Source organism: Rattus norvegicus, chromosome 3 (genome assembly GCF_021556685.1).
Source record: "Rattus norvegicus strain SHRSP/BbbUtx chromosome 3, alternate assembly SHRSP_T2T, whole genome shotgun sequence".
NCBI classification, from domain to species: Eukaryota; Metazoa; Chordata; class Mammalia; order Rodentia; family Muridae; genus Rattus; species Rattus norvegicus.
In genome coordinates, this window is record NC_141536.1 from 169,494,479 (window position 1) to 169,518,760 (window position 24,282).

Below are 24,282 nucleotides of genomic sequence, written 5' to 3' on the forward strand. Positions count from 1 at the left end.
GTTCCGGGGCTGCCTGATGTACAGCCCAGAGACCCATAGCTCATATCCAGTAGCTGTCCGTGCGCACGTCTGTCATCTCCTTGGGACAGAATCATCATGGCTGTGAGCAGCTGCCTGGCAGAGGAGCCTCTAGAATGCAGTAGCAGCAAGGCAGGGATGGACATGAAACTTTGGTTCTGAAAACCTGGGGCTCTGGCCATCTTGGAGCTAGTCTTCCCCCACTACTCAGTCCTTGCCATAGCTGCCTGTACACCAGCTTCTGTCCCTTGGTAGTACAAATGTGGTTGGGAGGAAGTGGTCCCAGAGGCTGCCTCCTGGCACACTCAGAGCCCTACGTGTCCTTGCCTCTGGGTCCAGGCCGGGTGAGCTGTGTGGTTCTCGGGCTGCGTGTTTCATCTGGAGGCCCCACTTCTTCCCTTAGCTCCATCAAGCAATAAGTGAATCAGCTTTGACTGTAAGGAAAGTAGAGGGCAAGGCTGAGAATGCCTGGTCCTGCTGGACCTTTTACTTCTTTCTCACATACCTTGGGGAGCCTGCCTCAGCAGAGCCCACTCAGGGTTTATTCTGCCACACCCATCATTTTCTGAAGCTTTATTTATTTTATAAAATGTGTAAACTGAATATTATTGGTAACATTTTAAAATTCAAATAAGTTAATGTGTCGTGTCTGTGACTCCGGACAGAAGGCTGGGTAGAAGTAAGAGTAGCTCGGACAGGGAATTAACCCACAGAGGTAACCTCATCATCATCACTGCCGTCAGGGACTGCATCTGTCCCAAAGTACCGGTCACCAAAGTTCCCTGCAAAAAGAAATGTCATTGTGTGACTGGGCTCCCCTGGGCCATCAGCCACGCTCCCTGAGCTACAACAGACTCACCAATGCCTGGGATGATACGGAAAAGGTCATTGACACGCTTGTCCACGGCTGTGGTGATGATTCTCACACGTGGGAATGCATAGGCCACAGAATGTACGCCCATCTCTGCCATAAGCAGGGATAGCAAAAAGATCTTGTCCTCAGGCACATCATGGTCCTGTGCAACATGGTGCAAGGGTAAGTCCAACACCAAGGGAAGTTGCCGGCATCCCATCCAGGTCTACTTACCAGGAGTACACGTACAGCCATCATGGCTGCAGCACCCGTAGATACTGTGCAGTCCATCAGGATCACATGGTCATCACTAATATCCTTGGGAAGTCTCAGGTAATGGAGCTATAGTTGATAGTAAGGTCAGAGTAGGGCCCCCCATCAGTTTTCTGGTCTCCCCCACCCCCTATGTGGGTCATTACTATGAACCCCCAAGCCCTCCCTGGCTGGATACCTCAGGCTCCCCTGTGAGCTGGTTGGTCTGGATGAGGATGGTGCCGATACGCACGTCCTTGCACACAGCACGCAGCGCAGGCTCCATGGTTTCTCCCGCACGCAGAATGGACACGCCGGTGATCTAGTGAGGAAGGCAGGCTGAGTAGGCTGCAAGCTGGATGCCTCTAACCCCATAGCCTCTTATCCCAGCAGCTACTGCTATCTCACCCCTAGCCATGTGCACCTGTTTTCCAGCGTAGCACTTTCCCACGTAGTCCTGCCCCTGTGGAGTCTGTACAGTGCAGTCCTGTATAGTGAGTTGGGGCATCTGTGAACAGCCTGAGCCTAGCCTCCCTCTGCCATCATTAGCCCACACCTGGAAGAGTGGGACATCCTCTACCCCTTTCCCCACAAACCCACACCTGAAAGGGCAGGAAAGACAGCGCGTGTTCAATAAGCAGCCGCATCAGTCTTTTGGAGTAGAAAATGAATTCGTCCCGGCTAGTCTCCTTGTCCCTGACAGTAAAGCAAGCAGGCTTAGAAAAGGATGGGACAGAACCTGGGGATGGAGTGGAGCAGGGCTGGGAGTAGCACTCCACAGGTGGGCCCTTACCTGATGATGGTGTGCATGCCTCGTACCTGTGGTGTGCTCTTGAGGACACTCAGTGTCTGGGGAAGGGGATGGCACTGGTGAGCAGAGGCCAACGCGGCCCTAGGGACACAAAGGTATTGGCATATCTTACCCAAAAGTCCCTTTATGCCCCAGAGAACATCTGATTATCACTGTGGGGGCTGGGGCATGTGCAGGGTGGGAGCTGTCTGCTGGCTACGGCTGACCCATGGAAGATGCCTTGCCACTTGAAATATGACTAAAAAGTGAGAATGTCCCATTCTTAGCACTGAACACAGATGTTAGGGGTGGGGAGTGAGGCAGGAAGTGTCTCCTCTTAGGCTCAGATAAAAAGAGGCCAGACACAGGGAAGGGAGCTTACTGTGGGAACAAGTCTCAGCCTCAAACGGACATCTTGTCCCCAACTCCTGGGAGCAACAAGTAAGCTGTAGGGTCAAGCTCCACTCAGGCCCATCCCCCAGCTGGTGTGCAGTCCCTCTCAGGAGGGAGGGGAAAGCAGGGAGGGCTCAGTGCCAAAGGCTGCCCCACCAAAGACCTAAGCCAGGAGGGGGAAGGGGCAAGGCAGGAGGAGGGAGGGCTGATTAGGGGGTTAAGGTAGGAACAGTGATGGTGGCAGGGAGGGGTCATGGAAGCACCAGGTGCAGGAGCAGTGCAGGGTGCGGGGCAGCACACAGTGCAGCACAACCAGAGCTTGCTCTGCTCACATATCCCAACGCAGCTTCCTCTGCTCGCCAGGTGAAGAGCGTGTTCAGGGAGGGAACAAGGCAGGAAACAGGTTTACAAAGTGGAAAAGAACAGAGAGAAAAACACTTAGTGGGAAGAGCAGCCAAGTCCCTACAGAAGGTGCCCTGTGGCTACCAACTGGCTGAAGACTCCAGGCAGGAGGCTGGCAGCAGTCTTGGCACTGACGGCCTTGGCACCTGAGGGTGGGACACCACCCACACCCAGCCGCTTTTCCCTCCTGCTCACCAGTAGCTTCCTAGAGTTGAAGGAGACCAAGTGGGCCACTAGCCACACTTCCTTGGCTGGCCAGAAGATGCAAAGTGGAGCTGGCACTTTTCTCAGAATGGAGGCTTTAAAAGAGCCCTGGCACAGGTCTGTGGTACCCTGATCTTGGTGAGGCCGAGTGGAGACTCATGCAGGGGCAGGAAGCAGGGCTATGAAGATGGCCCTGGAGGCATTTTCAACACTGGCTCAGAACTCCTGGGGTACCCAGTAGGATCATGAGGGCTCCCACAGTGGCTCAACTAGATCTTCCCAACTCCAAGGAAAGGTCCCTGGTGCTGCCTATGGCTCCCGCCTAGGCTTTGATCGGGAGGATGATAATGGTGCAGCTCAGTCTATCCCTTCTTCCTGCTGCGGTGCCAACATTACCACTGCCTGAGGTACGCTGCAGGTTGAACACTAAGCTAGGAGAGGGCAGGGCCTGTGTAGGCAGGGTGGAGAAGGCAGAGCCAAACCCTCACTCCCCACCTCTCAGAGAGTCAGCTGAGCCTATGGCCCATGGGATGGTCCAGCTTACAAGATCCAGCAGCCTAGATGCAGACTTGGGCCTTATGATTGCAGGAACATATTAATGTGGTCCCTGCCTCGGGTCATGCCTGGCAGTGCCGGCCCAGGACAACTGCTGTGTTTTTTGTGGCTGGAGCCCAAGATAGGCTGTATGGGGAAGGAGCCTCCATGAACATCTGGCCAGCACAGGTAATACATAACCCTGGGAAAACTCTTTAATTTCTTTGTACCTTAGTGTTCTTATCTGCCACCAAGGGGAGCAGCAGCAGGCCTGTGCCGCTCTACCCCTGGTGTTGGTAAGGACTGCCTGCCTGCTTGGCTAGGTGACAGCTGACCCGGAGCTCTATGTAGATGTTGGAAATGCCTCCATCTGTGCAGGCTGTTATGGAGTCTTACCTGACGCTGAGTTCACGCTGTGGCAGCAACACAGGGAGACACAAGGGAATGGGTGATGCATCAGTGACCAGGCCAAGCAGCCAGACTACCCCCACCCCCAGTGATGGATACTCCACAGCCCCGTGTGGAGATGGCTCAGGGTCTGCAGACTGCAAGAGGAGGCAAGCTTCTAGGGATCTCTAACGTGGGGATCAGCTGGCCTGGGACCTGTGCGTCTGGGCCTGTGGTAGTGATGACCCCAGAACCCAGCCATAAACCACGTAATGTGGGGCCTAGAGTGTGAAGACATCACTTGTACAGTGACCCAGTCCGAGAGAGAAGACGTAGGACTCAGTGCTGAAATCCACAATCCCAGACTAGTGGATAGTGGGTCACCCTTGTTACTCCCACAGGGTTGGGAGGGATAGGAGTGCAGCCTTCCAAGCATGGCCAAGTCCCCTGGCCTATCATGAGGGCTGGGCCAGATAATAAGCTTAAGGAGCAGGCTCAGGACACTTGAATGCCATACCTGCAGCGGACAGAGAATGTGTGGGGGTGGGGTAAGCAAGCTTCTGTTGGGAGCACAGAGTGCTCTCTGGCTAACTAACCTCTTCCAGCTGGCTGTGAACATGCTGCACAATCAGGTCAATGGCTACTGTGTTCCCGCTCCCTGGAGGGGAAAAAAAGAACTCAGAAGAAGCTTGAAGGCCCTTCTGCCCCACTGGCAGGAAAACAAGAGCTGGCCGACTCACCTCTGGGCACCACGATATCTGCCAGGCGCATGGTGGGCTGGATGTACTGATCGAAAGCAGGTTTGACAAACTTGTTGTACTGCTTGATGACACCCTCAATGTCCCGGCCTCGCTCACTGATGTCCCTGCGCAGCCGCCGTACCAGTCGGATGTCAGAGTCTGTGTCCACAAAGATCTTCATGTCCAGAAGCTGGGTGGGGGACAAGAAGTCAGTGCACAGGGCTGAGGCAGGCACCAGTGGCACTGTCAGAGACCAGGATCTATAGAGCCGGAGCCTGATGGGATCAGCTGGTGGTCTATGGGCTGTAATCATTGGGGCCAGATCCCCCCAGGACACCCACTGGCTTAACTGTCAGTGTGTGTAGGATGCATTCATTGGAAGTGTGCATTAGGATGCATGTGTAAACATAGAATAATACTAGTTAGGGGCACAGAACGGAGACAACTAACAAGTCAGGCAGGAATAGCACTTGGCAGTGTGATGAACACTGGGGCCATGGGGCTTTGTGAGCTCTGAGTTTGTGAGCTCCTCCAGTCAGCATGTGATAGGTGGTCCCTGAGGATCCATCTGGTGTCTGGAGATGCCACATGGAGATGGTAAGAGTCCCCTCCGCCTGGATCAGAGTCACATTCAGGTATATCCTGGAGGACTTGCAGAAAAGTCCCTTGAACTCACTGGCTTTAAGTCCTTGTTTGTTCTTTAGCAAGGAAAAAAATATCGAGAGCAGGGGAAATAGAAGTACAGCTCTCGGCAGGTAGGAGAGGAAACCACTTTCCCTGGAAGCCACATCCCACAGTAGTAGTCAGCTCGATACTGGAACAGCTGTAAATGCCCAGGATGCACCAGATGGGGCTCATCTAGAAGTGCCCGATAGGGAGAAATCTGCTCAAATCATAGAGGCTGTGGGGATGGGGCAGCTCCTTACTAAAGGAATTATGTTTAAGGGAATGTCTGTCGAGTGGGTGCTCCCAGTGAGCTCTCACCTCTAGCAGTGTCTTGTCAGCAAAGGCCATGATACCCTCAAAGATGATGACATTTGCACCGTACAGTGTTTTCTGGAAAGGAACCCAGGGAATTTTAATGTCCAGCTCAGGCCCCTGCAGCCTCTTCCATAGATAGGCCCCAACGCCATGGGCCTACCCAGTCCTTTTTCCGGCTATGGGTGGTGAAATCATAGATGGGTATTTGGACACTCCTGCCCTGCTTTAGTTTCTTGAGGGTGGAAATGATGAGATCGAAGTCGAAGGCATCAGGGTGGTCAAAGTTGAAATTGTTGCAGGCGGCCTGTTCCTGCTGCTGCTGTGTCAGAACCTGGGGGTGCAGGGACATGATGAAGCCCGCTCACCACGGGCCTACAATCGTAGAGGCAAAGCAGTCACAGGGAGGAGGTGCTCTGGGGTAGATGAGCAGGGCCTCACCTTATAGAAGGAGTCCATGGACAGCAGGACCACCCAGGGTACATCTAGGGCCTCAATGATCATCCTGGCCACAGTGGTCTTCCCAGACGCACTGCCGCCTCCTAAGCCTGTGGAGTGGAAGGGTTACCTTGTAATTTGAGGCAGCTGGGCTGGCCAGGCAGACCGATCCCCAAGATGCCTTCTCACACAGCTCTCACCAATGGCAAAGGCTTCCTTGGACTGGGTACCATGTTCGTTGTACCATGGTGGCCGCCCAGCTGTGTAAATGGTTCGTTTGCTTGTACGAAGCAGGGGTGGCTCGGACTTGCACTGGCTGGTGGTGCGCTTCCGGGGTGAGCGCCCAGTACCCACTGGTGGGAGAAGTCTGTCCAAGGACCCTGCATTGCTGCTGTGGAGAGGAATGTGCTCAGCTTCAGTCAGCAGTTTTCAACCTCTCTGGTCATGCCAAAGTGGGACAGGCACAGTATGGGCTCAACTGGGGAGGGTCTGCCCAAGAAACCTGCCTTTTGCTGCTCCATAGGGTTAATTGGGGCACAAGATCTCAGACTGTTCACACAGCAAGAACAAGGGAGAGCAATTAATGGTAAGACGGCAGGAGGATGCAGGCGGATATGCGCAATCTCAGAGCTACAATCCTACCCACCCGTGTGGACTGTAGTAGGTAGGGCCTCGTTACTCAAAAAGGAGGATCAATTAAGGAGTGTGCTCTTCTCCCCAACACAGCACACTCTCTAGCCACCATAGTCCAGCCACCATAGGACAGTTGCCACAGGAGGTGAAAGTGCAGTACACTGGCCTTACACCAAGGAAAGATGTTTTGGGGGACTCCCTGGCCTGACACCCTGTCAAGAAATGTAAGATAAAAAGCAAGAAGGGAGGCTGGAAGGCCTATGAACTCACTTCTCCTCATACGACCCCTCCAGCAGACTGTCAATGCCACCTGTCTCGGCAGTGTGTGTATGTACACACGTGCATGTGCACGTGGTGGTGGTCTGACGTCATGGCCAACCGAGGGTGCAAGAGGGGAATGCAACCTAAGAAGGTCAAGTCAGATCTGTACCTGTGCACACTCAGAACCCGCTGACATTTCAGTGGGTCCGCCATTTCCGCCTAAAGGGTGCCATTTCTGGGCATGGCCTTGAGCAACTTCTATGGAAGTTCAATGTTCTGCATCACCTTCCTCTTACCTGCTGTTTGTCTGAGGTACAGCCTGATGCAAAAGTGCTTAAGAGAATGAGACATGCTTAAGAGAATGAGACATGCTTAACAGAGGCCATTCCTGGCTACAGCCTGAAAAGAAGCCCAGACAGGCCACATCATCCTCGTCTTAGCTTTCAAACTACTAAAGAGGCTCTCAGGTCAGTGCCCTAGCGAGCTCTGGCTCACCTGTGTGGGGCTAAACTGAACTGTAGCCACTGACTCTGCAGGGCAATGTTTAGTGGGTAGGAGGGGTGCCTGTAAAAATGGCAGATGGACACGTCAGTCTAGCTTTGTGTGGGATGTCCTCCTACAGTGGCTGCTATACCACAAGAAAAAGAACGCTGTATGGAGTAACAGGCAAGCCTGAGGTGAATGAGGTAGACGGGTAGGCCCAGATGGCAACACGTACCCCCAGGGCACTCTGGGGTGAGAAAAGTACAGCATAATGAAATATGGTTCAGTTTACATCAAAGCCAGTAGATGACGGATGCTCAGTAAGGGACTGAGGACATAGCTTAGAGAACAAATCTAGGGCCTGATCCTGAGTTAACACCAAAAGATGCTCGCCCAAACGCACATGCATGCCAGTGTCTGTGAGAAAGAAGTGTGTATTCAGAAAACCTGAAAGCAAATATGCCAGTATAATAATCAGGATTTCCCTGGAGACCACAATTTGGGGCAGGAACTTCTGTCACATTTGGATACTTTACAAGTACAGGCTCTCTTATCAAAACAGAAGCTGGGCTTATCTGGGAAGCTCTATTTCTTGCCATATTCTTGCTGCTGCCTCATAGCTCTCAGTGTGGTAGTTTCCAGGGCCGATGTATCAGGCACAAGACAAACTTTCGGGCCCAGTTTGGGAACAATGACGGTCTCAGCTGAACAATCCTTCCTAGAAGCAGAAAGACTGTGGATGTGTGCACGTGAGTGGGACAGGCAGTGGAAAGAACGCTTAACATGTAACTGGCAACTCTGAAGAACAACACAGACACAAGTGGGTATCAAGGAAAGAACCCATCTGCATCCAACCAAGAAAACACACTGAATTCATCCTTGGGGACAAAGACAATAAGCCTGCTTGTTTCTACACCATCCATCTTAACCAGAGTTCAGAGTGTGAGCATAGGGAATAATTAACCAGTCTATTAAGTTCAGCCTTGCTGCCACTGCTCTGGAGACAAGTGCAGGAGCTGAGACTGGAGCTAAGCATAAATAAGCTGAGTACTGAGACCGAGTCTGCCAGTCAGGCGGTCTTAGGGATAGATAGCATGTGAGGGATGCAGGTCACGAAATGATAGGCTACCGAGGGATGTTACTTGCAGCTCAACTCAAGACTGCCTGAATGGCTCAGTTAAAAAGGGAGACATCAACTGTAAACACAAATAGTGAGGTCCCCAGATCCCTGGCCAGAGGGTAGGTGGCTGGTCACCTGGGTATACTAATCCATCTGCAGTAAACAAATGGATCTGTGAAGCTTATCCGCTGGGTTGCCCTTTCTGTCAGGCAAAAGCTAGACCGCACCCCCAACCCCCACACCCCCTGTTAGAGAGAGAACCAGAGACTCCCCTAGGGTACGGAACAGGATCTTGCCTTGATTCCTAGAGGCAGCATAAGCACAATACACAGGGTAGCTCTAGGAGGTCTCAGTAAACAAACAACAACAACAAACAAACAAACAAACAAATTCAGGACTTATGTCTCCCCACTTAGCCTCTTCTTCCTTCCCTAGGGAGTGCTTTTGGGACGAAACTACTCCAGTGCAGAACATCTGACTTGGAAGGGGGCAGAATAACCTGACAAAGCTCCCAGCCACCAGTGGTAAAAACAAATACACACAAAGCCAAGACACACTCAGACAGAAACTGGACAAAGGACCCAACAGGCTGGGGTTGTTTTCCTGATCCCCCTGATTCTCACAGTAGCAGCTTCCCTGGGAGAATTTTAGTTCCCCATCAGTGACTCTTCCACCTCGGTGAAGATTCCTTCCAAAGCTTGTGCTACTGATGGGAAGAGTGCCCAGTTGCTAGCAGATCAGGGAGGACTTTGCCAGAAATCTGCCTCACTCCCCCAACTGGGATATCAGGCTGTGTCTGTACCAAGCCTGGCTCCCCTGCCCTCCCCAAAGTTAACAGCTGTCTCCCACAGCCAGAGATAAGGCAGCACCCATTTCTCACAAAAGGTGCCCCTTGATGGGAAAGCTACACAAAATATCTCATTTCTTATCCACAGACAAAGAGGCTTCTGGCCACGGTGACAAAAGTTCATCTGTACAAACAGTATTACAACTGAGCCACAGTAAATGCAAGATGCTATCATAGCTCACAGCCCCAAGCCAGCCACATATGCAGCCCAAGCACTATTCAGCTCCCAGGAGCACCTGCCAGCTTGTTTGTTTTCAGATATCCATGGACACACATCACACATAAGTCAGACGTGGTCAGTATCATTGGGGAAGTGGGGTTCTCATCAGCAGGGACTCTGCGGCAACTCACCTGCTTTCTGCTCCAAGAGCCCAGCACCCTGAGATCCTGATGCCAGGGTAAGCTGGGGGGCTGCTCATAGCCAAGGACGCAGGTGAGCACAGAGGGCTCAGAGGTGGATGTCCCTGGACAGTGGGATGACCCAGGTATGTGTATAGGTTCTAGCAGTTAGAGTATTACTACCTCTTAGAATTATAGTTGTCCCCAAGGACAGCTTGAGAGTTCTAGCCACCTGAACTGGTCTTCCATGGGTGGAATCACTCCTATAGGCAGCACAGCCGAAGAGCTAGGTGGGGTTGGACCCCTACTTGCAGAAATAGGTTGCTATATACAGGAGTGGGGCACAGCGGCTAGGAGGCCCCAGGAGCCCTACTGCACTAAGGGAACACACTCAATGCTAGTCCCAGAGGCTAAGGCCACACACACACACATAAGAGGATCACCCAGTTAGGGCTCATGCCCAGATATTAATAGTACTGACTCTGGCCTGCACAATCCCCAGGCCAGTTGCTGTGAAGTATACTTCAGTGTTAGCTGCTATGCACATTGGCTTGAACTTGCTAGGAACCGCTAGTACCTCTTCCCAAATTTTCTGGAAGAAACATAGTTCTGCCTCCCAATGCATACACAGCAAAGAGAAGGAAATTTGAGGCCCCTTCGGGCCAGGTGACCTGAATGTTAGTGCTGAGCTGGGTGCCCCTCCCCTGGCCCCAAGGTGCCTCCTACAAGGATAAACAAATCTGAAATTCTACCCTAGCACATCCAAGAATAACTGTTCCACCCCACCTCACACAGGCTCCAGCAAGTCCGATGGCCACCAAGCCTCATCAGTCAGCAGGGGACACAGCCACCTCCCTGCCCACAGTATAGAAAGGGAAGATTTGGTCCCAGCCTCAGCTGAAATCCCTTTACTGACTTAAGATCTAGTCAGAGGGGTTTTCCTGGTTTTGGGGTTCTCTTCAAGGGGTGGGTTGGCCTTATTGCAACCTCATCCTACCTGGCTGGCCTACAGCACTAAGTCTGGCAGGGTTCAGAGAAGGAAGCTTCCAAGTGGACTTCATGCATCTGAAAAGAAGCCACTCTGGGAGCTGCCCTGGAGGCAGCTCTTCGCACTACCTAGGTAACTTGTGGGTATGTCTACATCCCCAGACACCAGGAGCAGGAAGAACCTATCTGTTTGCATGTGCGTGTGTTTATAGAGTTTGTCTGTCCCTCTGACTCTACTCTTAGGTGGTTGGCTGGATATGGCCTAGAATTGCTCTGGGAGGCTAATATTATTCTGGACAGGGGTGCAGAGTAAAGGAATCCGAGGGAATCAGTTCACTAAGTTTGGCTGGCTGAAACAACAGAAGATCCTGACATGTTCCTTGGGAACCCCGGTGGGTCAGGATCAGTGGGTAGCAAAAAGGGCCACAGGTCTGTAGGAAGCTAACACTGTGCTGGTCTCAGAAAGGGAAGGCTTAATTCCAGATTTGTTACTAACAGAATAGACCCATCCCACCTATTGATTCACTAATCTTGGCCCCAAAATACCACATAACCCTGACCCCTGGATTTCATCTTTACCTAGGATACACCAGACTACCTGACTGCCACACTCCTTAACTTCTATCTTTGAAGTTTTCTTTTTCCAGGGCTCCATTTTAAGCCTCAGGGCCGTCTGAGGTAGGTGGTGTTGCTCAGTTTTCATTCCCTCCTGGCTATCGACTAATAGCTGCGGCTGTCATCTGCAGCTCAAACACCAATCATTAGGGAGTTGCAGCAGACCTGTATGTATCCTTATCAGAGAAGCAGAGGTGACTGAGGACCTAAGCAGGTGCCTTATTGGTAAGGAAACTAAGACAGTATCTTGGAAGTTAGAGCTGCCCTGAAATTTGCACCCCCTATATCAGAGAAACCAAAATCAAATGTCTACAAAAGAGACTGAAGAAAGGAAGGCTCATCCCTTGGACCACCAAAGGACTAAGAAAGTTCTCAAGGTCCCCTTGCTGTGGTTAAATCTATAGTCAAGCAACCCATCCTGGTGTTTCGGTGGAATTCCTGCAAGAGGCGGGAAGTGGTTCAGAGATAGTCAGCAAGGCCACTTTCACAAGGTAGACATAGGACTGGGGTATTAGAGGCTTTAACTTGCCAGTCTGCACCCCAAGGCTCTCGGTGAGCATCATTAGTTTCTCTCCACTTTCTATAATCCCAAACCAATCTCCATTTTGCATATTGACATGAAAGCCAATGGCTGTGCCAGCTAAGGCTAGCAGATTCCAAGGAAAAAGCCTCAAGGGCAGGCAGATATGGAGACAGGTGCTGGGAAAAGCAGTAGGGGAAACCTCACACTGGACATTAAGTCTACCAGTGACTCCCTCCCCTATTGCTGCCAGCGCCTGAGGCACCCGGGCAGTTTGTATCTTCTCAAGGTGTTTCCTCAGGAACCCTGGGAAGTATTTCATCATGGCCTCTTTGCTTCTGGTTAAATCGAGACATTCTGAACTAGAAAGCATCACAGTCAGGTTCCTAGTCAGAATGCTTGGAGTGTGTGAACTAGCTGGGATTCACCTCATCCACTGCCAGCACCTGCGGTCCTAAAGGCATCCGGGTATACAGTTTCTCAGGCGGTGAACTCAGGCGGGCAAAGCAAAGCCGGAAGACATTTGGCTTCAACTGGCACAATCAGACCGGAAGAGGTGCCACATAGTTTCCAAGCATGGCCACCGCCCCCTGGCGGCCGTGACCTAGAGTTGCTACTAGTGATGTTCAAGCCGAGTGAAGACAAGTACCCTTATCTCCTACAGTACCCCTTCCATTCTCCTGAAAGTCTCGAAAGTCTCAAAGGCCCCCAAACTCTCGGACAGGTGGAGATCACCACCCCATCTTACATTCGCAAGTACCACTGGCCGCCATATGCAACTTTGAGCTCAATTTCGACGAACTCGGAAGGTCGAACACGCCTACAGCCCAGCTGTGAGCCCAGAGCCAAGTGCGCACCCACTAGAGACAGAAACCCAGGCTAAAGAGGTCAAACAGGTTTCCACTCTCGGCGCCTCTAAGAGCTGGGGCTTGGGTCAGTTCCGCCTTCCGTCCGCTGGGGCCCTCCAGGTCGCCTGCCACCTCCCTCTCCCTGGCAGGGGGTTGCCGACACATGGCTCAGGAAGCCCCTAGACGCTGGAGAGCTGCTGAAACCTGTCCAGGATCCACGAGGTTGTGGAGATCAATCTGCCCATCTACGAAGATGCCCGGAGCCGCCCGGGCTTTAGGAAGGGATGCAAGCCGTGCACCGACCCCTCCCAAGAGACAAGCGCGGCCCCTGCCTTATTCAGGCCCGCGCCTACCGGTCCTCGCACGATGTTTCATTCTGCTCGGCCGGGCGGCCAGGCACGTCTGGGGTCACAGTGGATTGCAGGGGCGAAGGGGCAGCACCCGCGGAGCCGGGCGGCGCAGCCATGGCGTCCCGAACCTGGCGGAGGCCGGGGAGGCGCGCCCGGAGGCAGGCGCGCTGCGGACTACAATCCCCACAAGGCCATGCGGCAAGCCCCGAGAATGTCCCTTGCCTCAACACAAACTCAGCCGCACAAAATCCCTGGAAAAAAGAAATCAATAAACATTTATTTGATACAGTGACTTTAATACATAGTTGATGGCCCACCACCGCACCACTCCGGGCCAGGGGATGAGGATGGGGACAGATGATCACAAGGCGGGCAGGACCAAAGCTCACCTCAAAACATCTTGCAAATAAAACACTTTGTAGATAGAATATATATGCATGTATATCTATGGTTACAAGTGATAGCCAGAAATGCACTTGTGTAATGAGAACTGCATTAAAACCAAACCAAGGAACCCAAAGTTTAGGAGGCGCTGCAGTCAGGTATGAGGAGTGACCTGGGAAACCAGGCCTCCAGGGCAAGGGACCTGGGTTTCACCCAACAGGGGAACAGCTCTCCCTTCAGAAACACCATAGGGACAGGAAGGTCCCAAAGCCTCCAGGAGGCACCATTATCTGCCTGTGCAGGAACATAAAGTGCACCCTGGTTCTGCATGAAATGTCTGCCCTTGGCACTTCTGTTTTTTAGGGCAGGGCAAGCGCTGAGCCAGAGGTAGATCTGTAGAGACCCTGACTTTTGCATTTTGCCAAGGAGCCAGGGTTGGTTTGGCCCTCTAAGTCTATGCCCACCACCTTCTGGAGCTCTGCCATGATGGTCCCTCTTACTGAGGATCTGTGTAGGCTGATGGTTACCTTTGGGCCAGGGTAGGGAGGTGGGCAGACTGATGAGCCCTGCCACCTTGGAAGAGCTTTGCAGTCTAGCTTGCCACTAACCAGTCATTCATTATTGGCTGGTACCTATCCAACTGCAGCTTTTGACAGCTGCCCCAAAACTGACCTCAAAGACTGATTTAAAGTGCTAACATCAAGTTACCAGAACCACCAAGTCCCATACCAAGGCCTGTATATGGGCATAATGGTATGTCCTGGAAACTCAATCCCCAGCAAACCCAGGTCCTACTTCTCCCTACAAGTGCCAAGTACCTGAGAGGCTGGGGTGGATGGTCACACCCCACAGAGGTGTTGTGAAAGTGCACTTTGGCCCCCTTCCCTTCCACAGTTGCACACCACACCCCAAAGCCCCAGCCTACCCTTTGACACTGGATCATCCATACGCACTCTGTAGCCACCCTCTGACCACATCAAAGTGTGTAGGAATTGGAGAGTCCGTTTCAATACCTACAGCACACCAGGCCATGGCTGCCTTGCCCAGAGTCAGAGCCTTTCTAAATATGAGTGTACAAGGACTTCAGCCCAAATCTCCCTGGAGCTGGCCTTCTTGGAAACCATCCCTGCTGAGGCTAGGGGGCAGGTACCAGTTAGTACCACAGCAATACCTTCGGCACCAGGAAACCCTTAGCACCATGACATTAAGATTGTTGAGTTTTGTATAAAAAAAAAAAAAGAATCTTTTAAAAAAGGGTTGCTACTTGTCACAGCAACAAGACTGGCATCAACATCCAGGAGACACACAGAGGCAAATATCAAAATTCACATCATCCAGGATCAGAAGCAGAGGCCTCAGTCCACCCCTATCCACACTATAAAAAGCCCATTCCAACCCCTTCCAGCCTTCTCCTCCTGGTGTGGCTCAGAGCAGGGTTGGGAGATGGAGCGGGTAGGGTTAGAAGGCAGAATCAGGAAGGTCAGATCTCTCTTCCTGGCCTTGTCCAACCTGCGGACCCTGTTATCCTCAGGGCCCCTAAGGAAAGGGGTGAGGCCCAGCCTAGAGTTGCTACACTGGCTGAGACCCAACCTCCTACTATCCTTCAGTTTCTTTATCAAATGACTGCCACTAGATCCCAAGAGCAGACAAAATAAAGGGGAAAAGAGGCCTTCCACAGAACTTGGCTTATGGGCCCACCTAGCATAACAGACATATACAATCTCTCACAGTTGCTACTCCTAAGCTAGGCTCCTTCTGGCCAGCCTCTGTTTCACACAGCTGTGGCTCCAGGGAGGCACCTTTAAGGGTGCTAACCACAAGATTAGAAACTAAAGGCTGGAGGTGAAGCATCCTAGTTCTTTTCTCTCAGGTCAGTAGCTATGGGTCTGGACCTCCCTGAAGGTAGAACACAGAGTTCTTTCCTTGCCTGGAAGGCTAGCTACTCCACCATGACCACACCAGTCAAGTGGGGTGAGGCCTGAAGCACAGCAGGGATGACAGAGAAGGGTAGAAGGCTCAGAGAGGTAGAAAACAGAAGCAAGGGGGTCAGAGGTGGATGCAAAAGGACAGATGAGTGGGTGGCTGTCAGGGCAGCATGGCAGTAGACAGGGTCTGTCCTGGGAGGTAGCTGGGAGTACTGGAGTTCCAGTGTTGGGTGGAGGCAAGGCCAAGTTATGGCAGCCAGACTGCTCAGGTGCCTCATCAGCCCACAACTATGGGTCACCAGGAATGTCTGAGCCTTGAAACAGTCAGATTGGGGACCCTAATGGGCCAGAGGGAGGTGGAAACTGGGGCCATTTGACGGTTCAAGCACACTTCATGCCCCATGATGCCAAGGCTCTAGATCCTGCCAGGTCCATGAATGTCCTTGTAGAACGGCTGGGTCCTCCAGCCTATTGCACTTTTGCTGCTGCCCTGGCACTCCTGGGGAGCCCCATCTAGCCATGTTGGGGCAGCCTAAACAGGGGAAGGACCACTTTCAGGGAGAGCAGAGTGGTTTGCCAACCCTCTGAACAGATGGGGGTGTGTGTGGAGGTGGAGGACCGGTCTAGAACTGGCTCCCCTAATCTGGACAATGCAGGGCATGATGGGTAGGCCCTGCCCACTAGGCTCACTTTTCAGGTGCCTTCCCAGCTCCAGCCTTCTTCCCAGTGGAGCTCCGAGCCCCCCTGTCTCTGCCTCCTGGGGGCCAGTCATCCCTGTTAGGGGGGAGCTTAGATGCTGGCTCCTCGGAGGACCGTTCCTTGGGTTTGCGGCCCCGCTTCTTTCCTCCTGACAGACTTTTCTTCTTCTCTTTCCTAGGCATCAAGGAGTCCTGGCTCTTGTGTTTGGAAGGCGGGTCAGCTGAAGTCCGGAACCAATTCTAGGGCGAGAAAACTTGCAGTAAAAACTGAGAATCTTGGTCCAAAGCTACAGACCTAACTTTTTCTTCAAAAACAAACAAACAAACAAACAAACAAAAACAAAAACAAAAGGAATCTTTATTGTTTTCTTGGCATGTGTAACTGTATGTAGATATGTGTATGTGTATGCAGATAGCTGTGGAAGCTAGGGAGCCTCCTGACATTGGTGCTGGGAACCAAACTGTGGAAGAGTTAGAGGTACTCTTAACCATTGAACCATTTTTCCAACCCATCTAAACCTTTTTTTTTGGGGGGGGGGGCATACAGCTGCTAGGAAGTGGCTGAAAACAGGGTTTTCCCTGCCAAGGGAGGCTGCACTCAGTGGTTGGGTATCAACCTGGGGCACCCCAGACTAGCCTTTTTTTTTTAAGATTTATCACCCCCACGCTCTTGACACTTCAGGGGAAGCGGACCCTATTTAGAGAAGAAAACACCAGATTTCTCAGTGTACACCATCTCAGCCACTTGTTCTCTACTAACCACCCCTAAGGCCAGTCTCCAGGCCTACAGGTCCAGAAGGTAACTCTCATACCTCTCCGTGGGTCTTAAGGATGTGGTACTTGACACCACTCTCAGAGCTGAACTCTTTGGGACACAGCAGGCAGCGGTACTTCCCCACCAGGTGGTCCCCCTGCAAAGCACAGTGGTCCAGTACCCACCTTCAGAGGTCAAACACCCACATCTGGTCCAAGCCCTTATCCTACTGCTAAAAGCTTAGGACTGGGGTCACCCAGAGAGAAGACAGCCGCACTGTCTTCTCGGATGTATGTCAATGGTGGGTTTAGGGACTGAAACTACCCTTCAGTAGGATTATTAAGTCACCCCAGCTATAGGAGTAGGAAACGAGAGGAGGAAATGAGGGATGAACCAGGTGCTCAATGATTGGTCACAGTCCTTTGGTGAATGCCCTCATCCCAAGCCAGATGTGCCCTCTGCTCAGGTCAGGATGAACACTTACATCACATAAGTCAAGGGTTCTAAGTTTTGCCCTGGAGTCCAAGGAGACTCCAGGGCAAAACATAGAACCAAACAACTAGGGTAGGGTACAGCGAGGGGTTCTGGGCCACCTGTTGACTACCTACTAGTCTCTGGGATACGTACTGGTCAGGGTAGGTGATCTTATACTGACGCAGGTTAACCCTTGGCAAGAGAAGACTGGGAGTGCCAGTGCCCTCCACCCCAGGAAGCAATGGGAACAGTTCTAGAACTGACCTTGCTGCAGCTGGCAAAATGGGCCTTGAGGCCGGACACACTGGAGTAGATGGCTTCACAGCACTGCAGGCAGGAGACAGCTGTGGAGAAAGCCCTCCCACAACTCTACACAAGGGGCATCCCACCTCAACCCCAGAGCACTCTGGGGCTTCTCTGAGGGCAGGTCCCTAAAGTCCTGGATTTTGGGCAGGGTAGGTAATATGGGTCCCCAGGTTGAAGTCCTCTTTGTCGAAGTGCTATATATGTGAAGACCCTATAGAACCCCAGGGTCAAAGATAGGCTAATCATACTGAAGACAGTTACTTCCTAACAGGACATTCACTGTTTTAACCTCTACTGTTGCCTGAAGGCCCAAACCTAAGCCCTCTGTCCTGGAGCCCCAATGTCCCACTCCCACTACCTGCTAGTCCCAGCTTACATCATTGGGACAGTTCACATGGCCCTTCTCCTTGACTTCATTCTTCCATGCCTCCAGCAGCTGAGGGTTAAGTGTGGGGAGGCCTGGCCGAGTGTAGTTGAGCTGCAAAGCCAGGCACAGCACCAGGTAAGCTTCAGGCTGAGGCACATGCTGCTCTGATACAATGCATGTGCTTCTGCAGCAGGCTCATTGCCCCTTCACAGATGGGGTTAATATTAGTAGATGGCCAAGGTCACAAAAACAGGGCTGCCACAGGGGAATCAAATCAAGCCTGTCCTGGTCAGAGACCGAGAGGTTGGGGGAGCAATTAGGGAATACCCAAAGGTCAAGACCCTGCCCCTCCCTTAGGTGGGCACTCACCCGTGCAGTCTCAGGCACAAGGTCATCCTTCATGCGACGTTTGGTCCAGTCCCGGGCCAGCTCATCCTCTGCAATCTCCTGTAGATGGAACACGGCAACCTGGGCCGATGTACGACGGATGCGACCACTTGGGGTCCGCTCTACCCCAAGCAGGTCCTCAGCCTCGGGGATCTTGTCTGTGGGCTCCTCAGGGGGCTAAGTGGCAAGGATACACAGAAGCCAGTATAAGCCAGTATAAGCCAGTATAGGAGAAGGAAGATATCCAGTGACCAGGAGTTAGAGCTGGCATGAGTAGTGGGTCGTATGTGGTCTTTGCAGGTATGGGAACTCAGAATGCAGTTGTAGACAACACAACCAAAACAGAACACAGGGCACCAGGCTCCCATCCTTCCTTCCAAGACTTAGGATCACTAAAGGCACAGATTGTACATATCAGGGAACACATGGACTTGAGAACACATGTAGGACACAATATAGTCTCTTAAAACAAGGACAAGGTAGATTGTAGGCCACTCACCGGGGCTGTGTGCTCTGAACGCACATGATAGTCGTGGCCAGCCTTGGATCGATAAGTCTTGCCACAGTGGGTACAGGGGAAGGAGGGACTGTCTACCTCACAGGGTGGCTTCCCACAGCGCCGCTGGTGGTACTGATAACCCATGAGGCTGGAGAAGGCAGCCCCGCAACCCTGGGGATCCAGGTCAGAAACCAGGTAAGAAATCAGCCAGGTTCCCAAGTTCTGAACAGCCCCACAAGGCCCAACACTGACCTCTTGGGGGCAGCGCAGCCGTCCCATCTGCTTCAGCACCTTTCGTAGCCTCTCCCGCTCCTCCTGTTCTCCCCCTTCAGAGGCCTCAGCATCCGTGGGCTGGAGACAGAGCAAGCCTCAGACCTGATGCCAGCCAGGAGTTAGGGCCATAGATCCAAAATCAGGCATAGAGGAGCAGCAGTAGAGGCCAGCAGACAGAGCTGGACAGGAACCTGGTGGTCAGGCAGCATACCTTGGCACTGTGTTCAGCCATGGTGTGGTAGTTGAGGCCAGCCTTGGACTTGAACTGTTTTCGGCAGTGCTGGCATTTGAGTGCTTCCTGCAACTGCAGACATAGCCTAACTATGAGAAACCCTTCTAGGCTAGGGATCCTCCCTCCCCAGTGCCCTAGGGAATTAGGGGGACAGGAGGCTTACCTTGTGACATACTTCCATGTGCTTTTTGAGCCCCACGAGGGTCTTCCGGGTAACCACGTTGCAGGTGGGGCAGACAGCCTCCCCCCGTTCATGGATGGCTCGTTGCCACTGCTCCTCAGGGCCACCTGTGAGGCAGGGCCAGGCCTCAGGCTTGTGGGGCTCCTGAATGCCCTGGACTCCAGGGGCATCCCCCATGCCTTTGCTACAGGATCCAGCCCACCATGGAGACCTGTCCTGGGTCCTGCCAGGCAGCCCCCACCTGGGGCTGGGTGGGCCACAGGAGTTGGTGCCTCCTTGCTGACAGTAACAGGGGTGGCCAGCACCTTCTTCCGCACTTCCTCAGAGCCTGATCCCTCTTGCTTCTTGGAGCGATGAACTCGAGCCTTGTCTTCAGCTTTGGCCAGGCCTGTGTGCACATAGAGGATGGATAAGATACATGGGCCAACTACTGACATCCTCAGTTCCAGGAGTGTTCAGTTAGCTGGGGTCTTACCTTTGAGCCCAAAGGTCCCTGAGATAGATGGCTGCTCCCCTGTGAATTTCTTCGGTGTTTTCTGCTTCCTTCCTGACTCAGGGGAGAGAAAATGAGTGCCAAGACCCTGGTCACATAGTCATTGAAAGGCCAGAGCCCATCATGGCCAGTCTCCCCAGGGCTCTTGTCTTACTGTGCTTTGTGCGCTCAGGGTCCTCCTCTGGCTGGGACACTGGACCTATAGGCCGCAATGCCTCTTTGCCCATCAGGGGCCTGCTGCCTGGCAGCAGGGAGCTGTTGCTAGGATCTGTACTCAGTTGGAAGGTCACACTCTGGTCCACAGTGGATGGGCCATACTCTCCATTCTCCTGCCTGGCCTGCTTGGGCAGGATGGGGCAGGTGTCCAAACTGTCTGCAGCCCTGTAAGTGGCAGGCAAGGTGAGGTCCAGGCAAACCCAGTAGCCCTCTCACCCCCTCAAGGCACACATGACAACTCACCACCTCAAATGACTTCCTGTACCTTTTCTTATTGCTGTTCTTGCCTGTAGCACGAAGTGTTTTGTTCTCAGATTTGGACAGCAACACCATTTTGCAGGGTGGTGTGTGTCTGCTGATGGCGATGGGCCTGCTGACCGGCACAGGCTTGCTGACCACAATGGGCCTGCTGACTGGTACTGGCTTGGTGAGTGGCACAGGTTTTGAAACTGTCACAAGCTTGGTAACTGGCATATGTTTGGTGAGTGGCACAGGTTTGGTGATTGGGATGGGCTTGGTGACTGGCACAGGCCTAGAGACTTGCATGGGCCTACTGACTGTGACAGGCTTGGTGACTGGTATAGGCCTACTAACTGTGACTGGCTTACTGATGCCAATGGGCTTGCTGACTCCCACTGGTTTGCCAACAGTAACAGGTTTGCTCACTCCGATGGGCTTGCTGACCCCAACAGGCCGATTGATGGTGACTGGCCGGCTGACTGGGCCAGGCTTGGGGGCAGGTAGGGGATGGTCCATGTGATTCCAAATCCGGTGCTTCTCCAGCTGGGTCTTGGAGGTGAATGCGGCCTCGCAGAAGGGGCAAGGGAAGGCCAGCCTATCTGAGATAGCGCCCTGGGCAGGGAGGGCAGGTGTGGGATGGGGCCCCGGGGGCCTCTGCCCAGATGCACCCCCAGGCCTCCTCTTCCCTGACCCACAGCCCCTTACCCCTTGGCACCGCTGATAGTGGTACTTGAGCCCATAGATGCTGGGGAACTCTAGCCAGCACCCTGAGTTTGGACACTTCACCCTTGAGTGTGCCTTGAATTCATCTTTCCACTGGTTCATCAGAGAGAGCTGGGCAGAGGAAAAGGCCAAGCTGCTGACCTGTAGCTACCCAGACTCACAGCTCCCCCAAGCCAAATAAGCCCTTCAACCTCAAGAGCAGACCAAGAATTCAAGCCATGCTGCAGACCTATGCTGGTGACTACTAACAGCCCACTGGGACTTGGTAACAGACGCAAGGGCCCTAGGGTACATGCTGAGACAAACTGGCACAGGATGTATGGAGGGCTGGTAAGGACATGGAAGTGGCCTTCACAGACTCAATAGAATGATCCCCACTCTAACCCTCAGGGAGCTCACAGGAATATCTCGGAGAGCTTGGTTCTCGGCTTTCGGCCTCCCTTTTTTCTTCCCTTCTGTCTTGTCACTGGCTGAGTTTCCGGGGTCAAAGCAGAGTGGGGCCTGGCTAGGCACTGTATGTCCACTGTGGACCACTGGCATCCCTATAGTACAGGAGACAGCAAGGCTCAGTGGCTGCACAATATCTCCGAACCCCAAGGGGCAGGAAGCCCAGACTGAGTCTTGGCTCACCCATATCAAGGCCCAGGGACTAGGTCAAGAGCCTGGCTACAACAGGCTAACAATCTCCAGCCCACACAGGTCCTCAGGCTGCCCAAGGAGGTAACTCTACCACTGACTGTCTGTACCCTCTACAACTGATTTCTGCCTTAGCTCCTCACCCAGCTTTGGTGGGTCCTGCAACAAGGGAAGCTGGACCTCCTTCCGGCTGCCTCCCTTTCCAGGTCCACTTTTGCTGGATCCTTGAAGCCGACGGCCTCCTCCAACACAGAAAGATTCCGTCATCTCTGCAGAGTAAGTACAGACCTATGAGATGAATAGGCTCAACCCAGGCCTCCACTGGGGTTATCCTAGAGGCCCCCAATATGACTGTCTAGGCCTGACCTCCTGTATCTTTCGCATCAAAACACAAGTGACTTAAGCTTCTAACTTAGAGAGGGGTTGCACAGACAAGGTCTTTCTAAATAACCCAGAAGGCTTGAGCAGCGTACAAGAGCAGAGACCCTACTCCATTTGACACACTCACCTACACCCTCATCTAGACACATGAGACCAAAGGGTGCTGAGGATCAGGTGGGGCCTGTGTTCACAAGGGGCCCATGCAATTGAGCGAGACTGATAATATTCCTCATAGGGGACAATTAACACTAGTAATGGTTGCTGGCTCACAGGCAGCCACATCATCCACCTCAGGGATGGCTGAGCACCCAGATAAGCACCCTTGAAGACCTCTCCACAGGCACAGGAGCCACTTCCCCACCACATGCTCCTGCCTCTCTGGTTGGTAAAGTGAAATATACTCACTAGAAATATATTTTGGTCCCCATGCTTGCTGAGCCATCCTACCTGCCTGCCTTCTCAACCTTCTGTGCAGCCAGGGCCCCTTCCCCCCCAGATGAAGGCACCAGGTCAGCCCCTGAACCACCACAGCCTAGCAGCCACCATTTCTTGCTATTTTCAATAGCTTCTAGGTTCCTGGCCTAGGAAGCAACTTCGGCTAAACAAGTTATAGCCAGTACTGGCAAGCAGAGGCTATAGAATATGCATGCTGCTGCCCTGGGGTTGGGCCTCCAGGGACTGTTCTGCTCGAAGCACCACATACCCTGAAAACTGAGGAAGGCTCTGAGCACAGCATGTTGAGGCCTCTCAGAGGCACCCAAACCCACAGAAGGGGGCGGTACCAAAGAGCAAGGTTCAAGCAGGTGAGCCTTCTCTTAACAGTTTTTGATCAACTCAAATCAGTGTGGTTGGGTAGGGGCTGCTATATCCAAAAGTGCTAAGGTCAGAGGTCAGGACAATCACTGTCCATTGCCAAGGGCAACATCCTGGGCCTAGGGGAGGGGAGGAGGGTCTTAGGTCAACCAAAGTTCTCGGGATATCCTCGTTTTGCAGCTTCAGAAGGAAATGAGTTATCCAGAACCCCGACTACATTTGAGGCCCGGGGTATACGGCCTGCTGCAACATTCCAGTCTTTCAGAGATCAGAATTAGGGGTAAGGCCTGGTCGCCAGAGTAAGAGGAAACCCCTCCTCCACCTGGGGTCCCTGAGATCTCCCTTGTATCCTCCAGGGAAGAGGACGCTACCACCGACTCAGGCCACTCCGCCTGGCCTGGCGAGCGCAGCCAAGAGGCGCACCTGGAGGCCCGTGGCCACCCACCTGTCACCTGAGGCCGGACACGGGCTGCAGCCTGGCCCGGAAGCGCCGACCGCGGGGGGGCGAAGGCAGTGAACCAAAATGGCGACTTTTTCTGGAGGAGGAGGCGGGAGGACGGCGCCGACGCGGGGAGTGGGGCGCGGCGCGGGTCCGGGCGCGGCGGGGAGGCGGGCGGGGCACAGGGCTGGTGCGGGGCGCGGGTGGCGCCGGGACCGCGGTAGAGCAGGCAGTGCCGGCGCTTACCTGCAGCGCGCCCAAGGGGTGCGGCCGGGCAAGGCCGGAGCCAGAGCCGGGCCGGGGCGCGGGGCGCGGGGCGCGGGGTCCGGGCGGCGCACACTGCGCGCCGTGCTGCGCACATGCGCGCTCCCGCCCCTCCTACCTTTGACAGTTTTACTGCGCGGGGGGGTGGGGTGGGGGGGAGGGGGCGAACTCTCGCGGTATTCACGCGGCCGGCGCTGCGGGGAAGGGGCCAGTGGGGCCGGTCTGCCGCTCCACGGAGAGATCCGTAGACTAGGTGGTACTCGCCTCCAGGGCCAAGAGATCTGTCACTCGCGCCTAGGGCAGGAGTCGCTTTGTAGACAGTCCAGTAAACTGAGGCACGTCAGGAACTCTGGACACTACCCCAGATCATGTCTCACAGACTAAGCAAGCTGTGTGGTTGCGCTAGCTGAAGTAGATCCTATGAAGAGTTACAGGACATCCATAGGCTGTCAGGGCGTACCTCAGCCTCTATCTGTCCCTGAGGCCACCTTAGTCAATCTAGACACTGTTAAGACCAATAGGCTTTATTGGCGTTACTAGCTATTGAATCAACTTCTCCCTTTGTGAACAGTGGTCCTAGACCAACAGCCAGTACCGAGCTTCTC

At 53.4% G+C, this 24,282-nt stretch overlaps 2 protein-coding genes across 55 annotated transcripts; both read right to left on the reverse strand.

Annotated features, from left to right (window-relative positions):
- Window positions 1-573: 573 nt before the first annotated feature.
- On the reverse strand, window positions 574-13,148 carry Uckl1 (uridine-cytidine kinase 1-like 1). 36 transcript variants are annotated; one of them, XR_015683315.1, is made up of 16 exons: window positions 12,996-13,122; window positions 6,190-6,380; window positions 5,993-6,099; window positions 5,715-5,885; window positions 5,558-5,629; window positions 4,574-4,763; window positions 4,430-4,491; window positions 3,843-3,859; window positions 2,639-2,658; window positions 1,917-2,015; window positions 1,726-1,819; window positions 1,548-1,610; window positions 1,323-1,445; window positions 1,106-1,213; window positions 878-1,034; window positions 577-800 (listed from the first exon to the last, which is right to left on the reverse strand). XR_015683315.1 is itself a non-coding variant. In NM_001109212.1 (15 exons), exons 1-15 carry the CDS (start codon window positions 13,106-13,108, stop codon window positions 721-723), a joined length of 1,647 nt encoding a protein of 548 aa, NP_001102682.1. In that variant the 5' UTR covers window positions 13,109-13,148; the 3' UTR covers window positions 574-720. The 36 variants fall into 36 exon arrangements, 11 of the variants coding, with proteins under 11 accessions (NP_001102682.1, XP_087510076.1, XP_087510077.1 ...); XR_015683316.1 differs by having other exon boundaries at window positions 1,532-1,610; XR_015683309.1 differs by having other exon boundaries at window positions 2,570-2,658.
- Window positions 13,149-13,244: 96 nt separating this feature from the next.
- Window positions 13,245-23,776, reverse strand: Zfp512b (zinc finger protein 512B). 19 transcript variants are annotated; one of them, XM_087652461.1, is made up of 17 exons: window positions 23,660-23,776; window positions 21,924-22,049; window positions 21,544-21,686; window positions 21,127-21,255; window positions 20,447-21,033; window positions 20,120-20,346; window positions 19,948-20,019; window positions 19,714-19,860; window positions 19,455-19,579; window positions 19,271-19,363; window positions 19,039-19,137; window positions 18,787-18,957; window positions 18,270-18,464; window positions 17,910-18,011; window positions 17,492-17,554; window positions 16,812-16,910; window positions 13,245-16,239 (listed from the first exon to the last, which is right to left on the reverse strand). In XM_087652461.1, exons 1-17 carry the CDS (start codon window positions 23,772-23,774, stop codon window positions 15,988-15,990), a joined length of 2,745 nt encoding a protein of 914 aa, XP_087508587.1. In that variant the 5' UTR covers window positions 23,775-23,776; the 3' UTR covers window positions 13,245-15,987.
- Window positions 23,777-24,282: the final 506 nt, after the last annotated feature.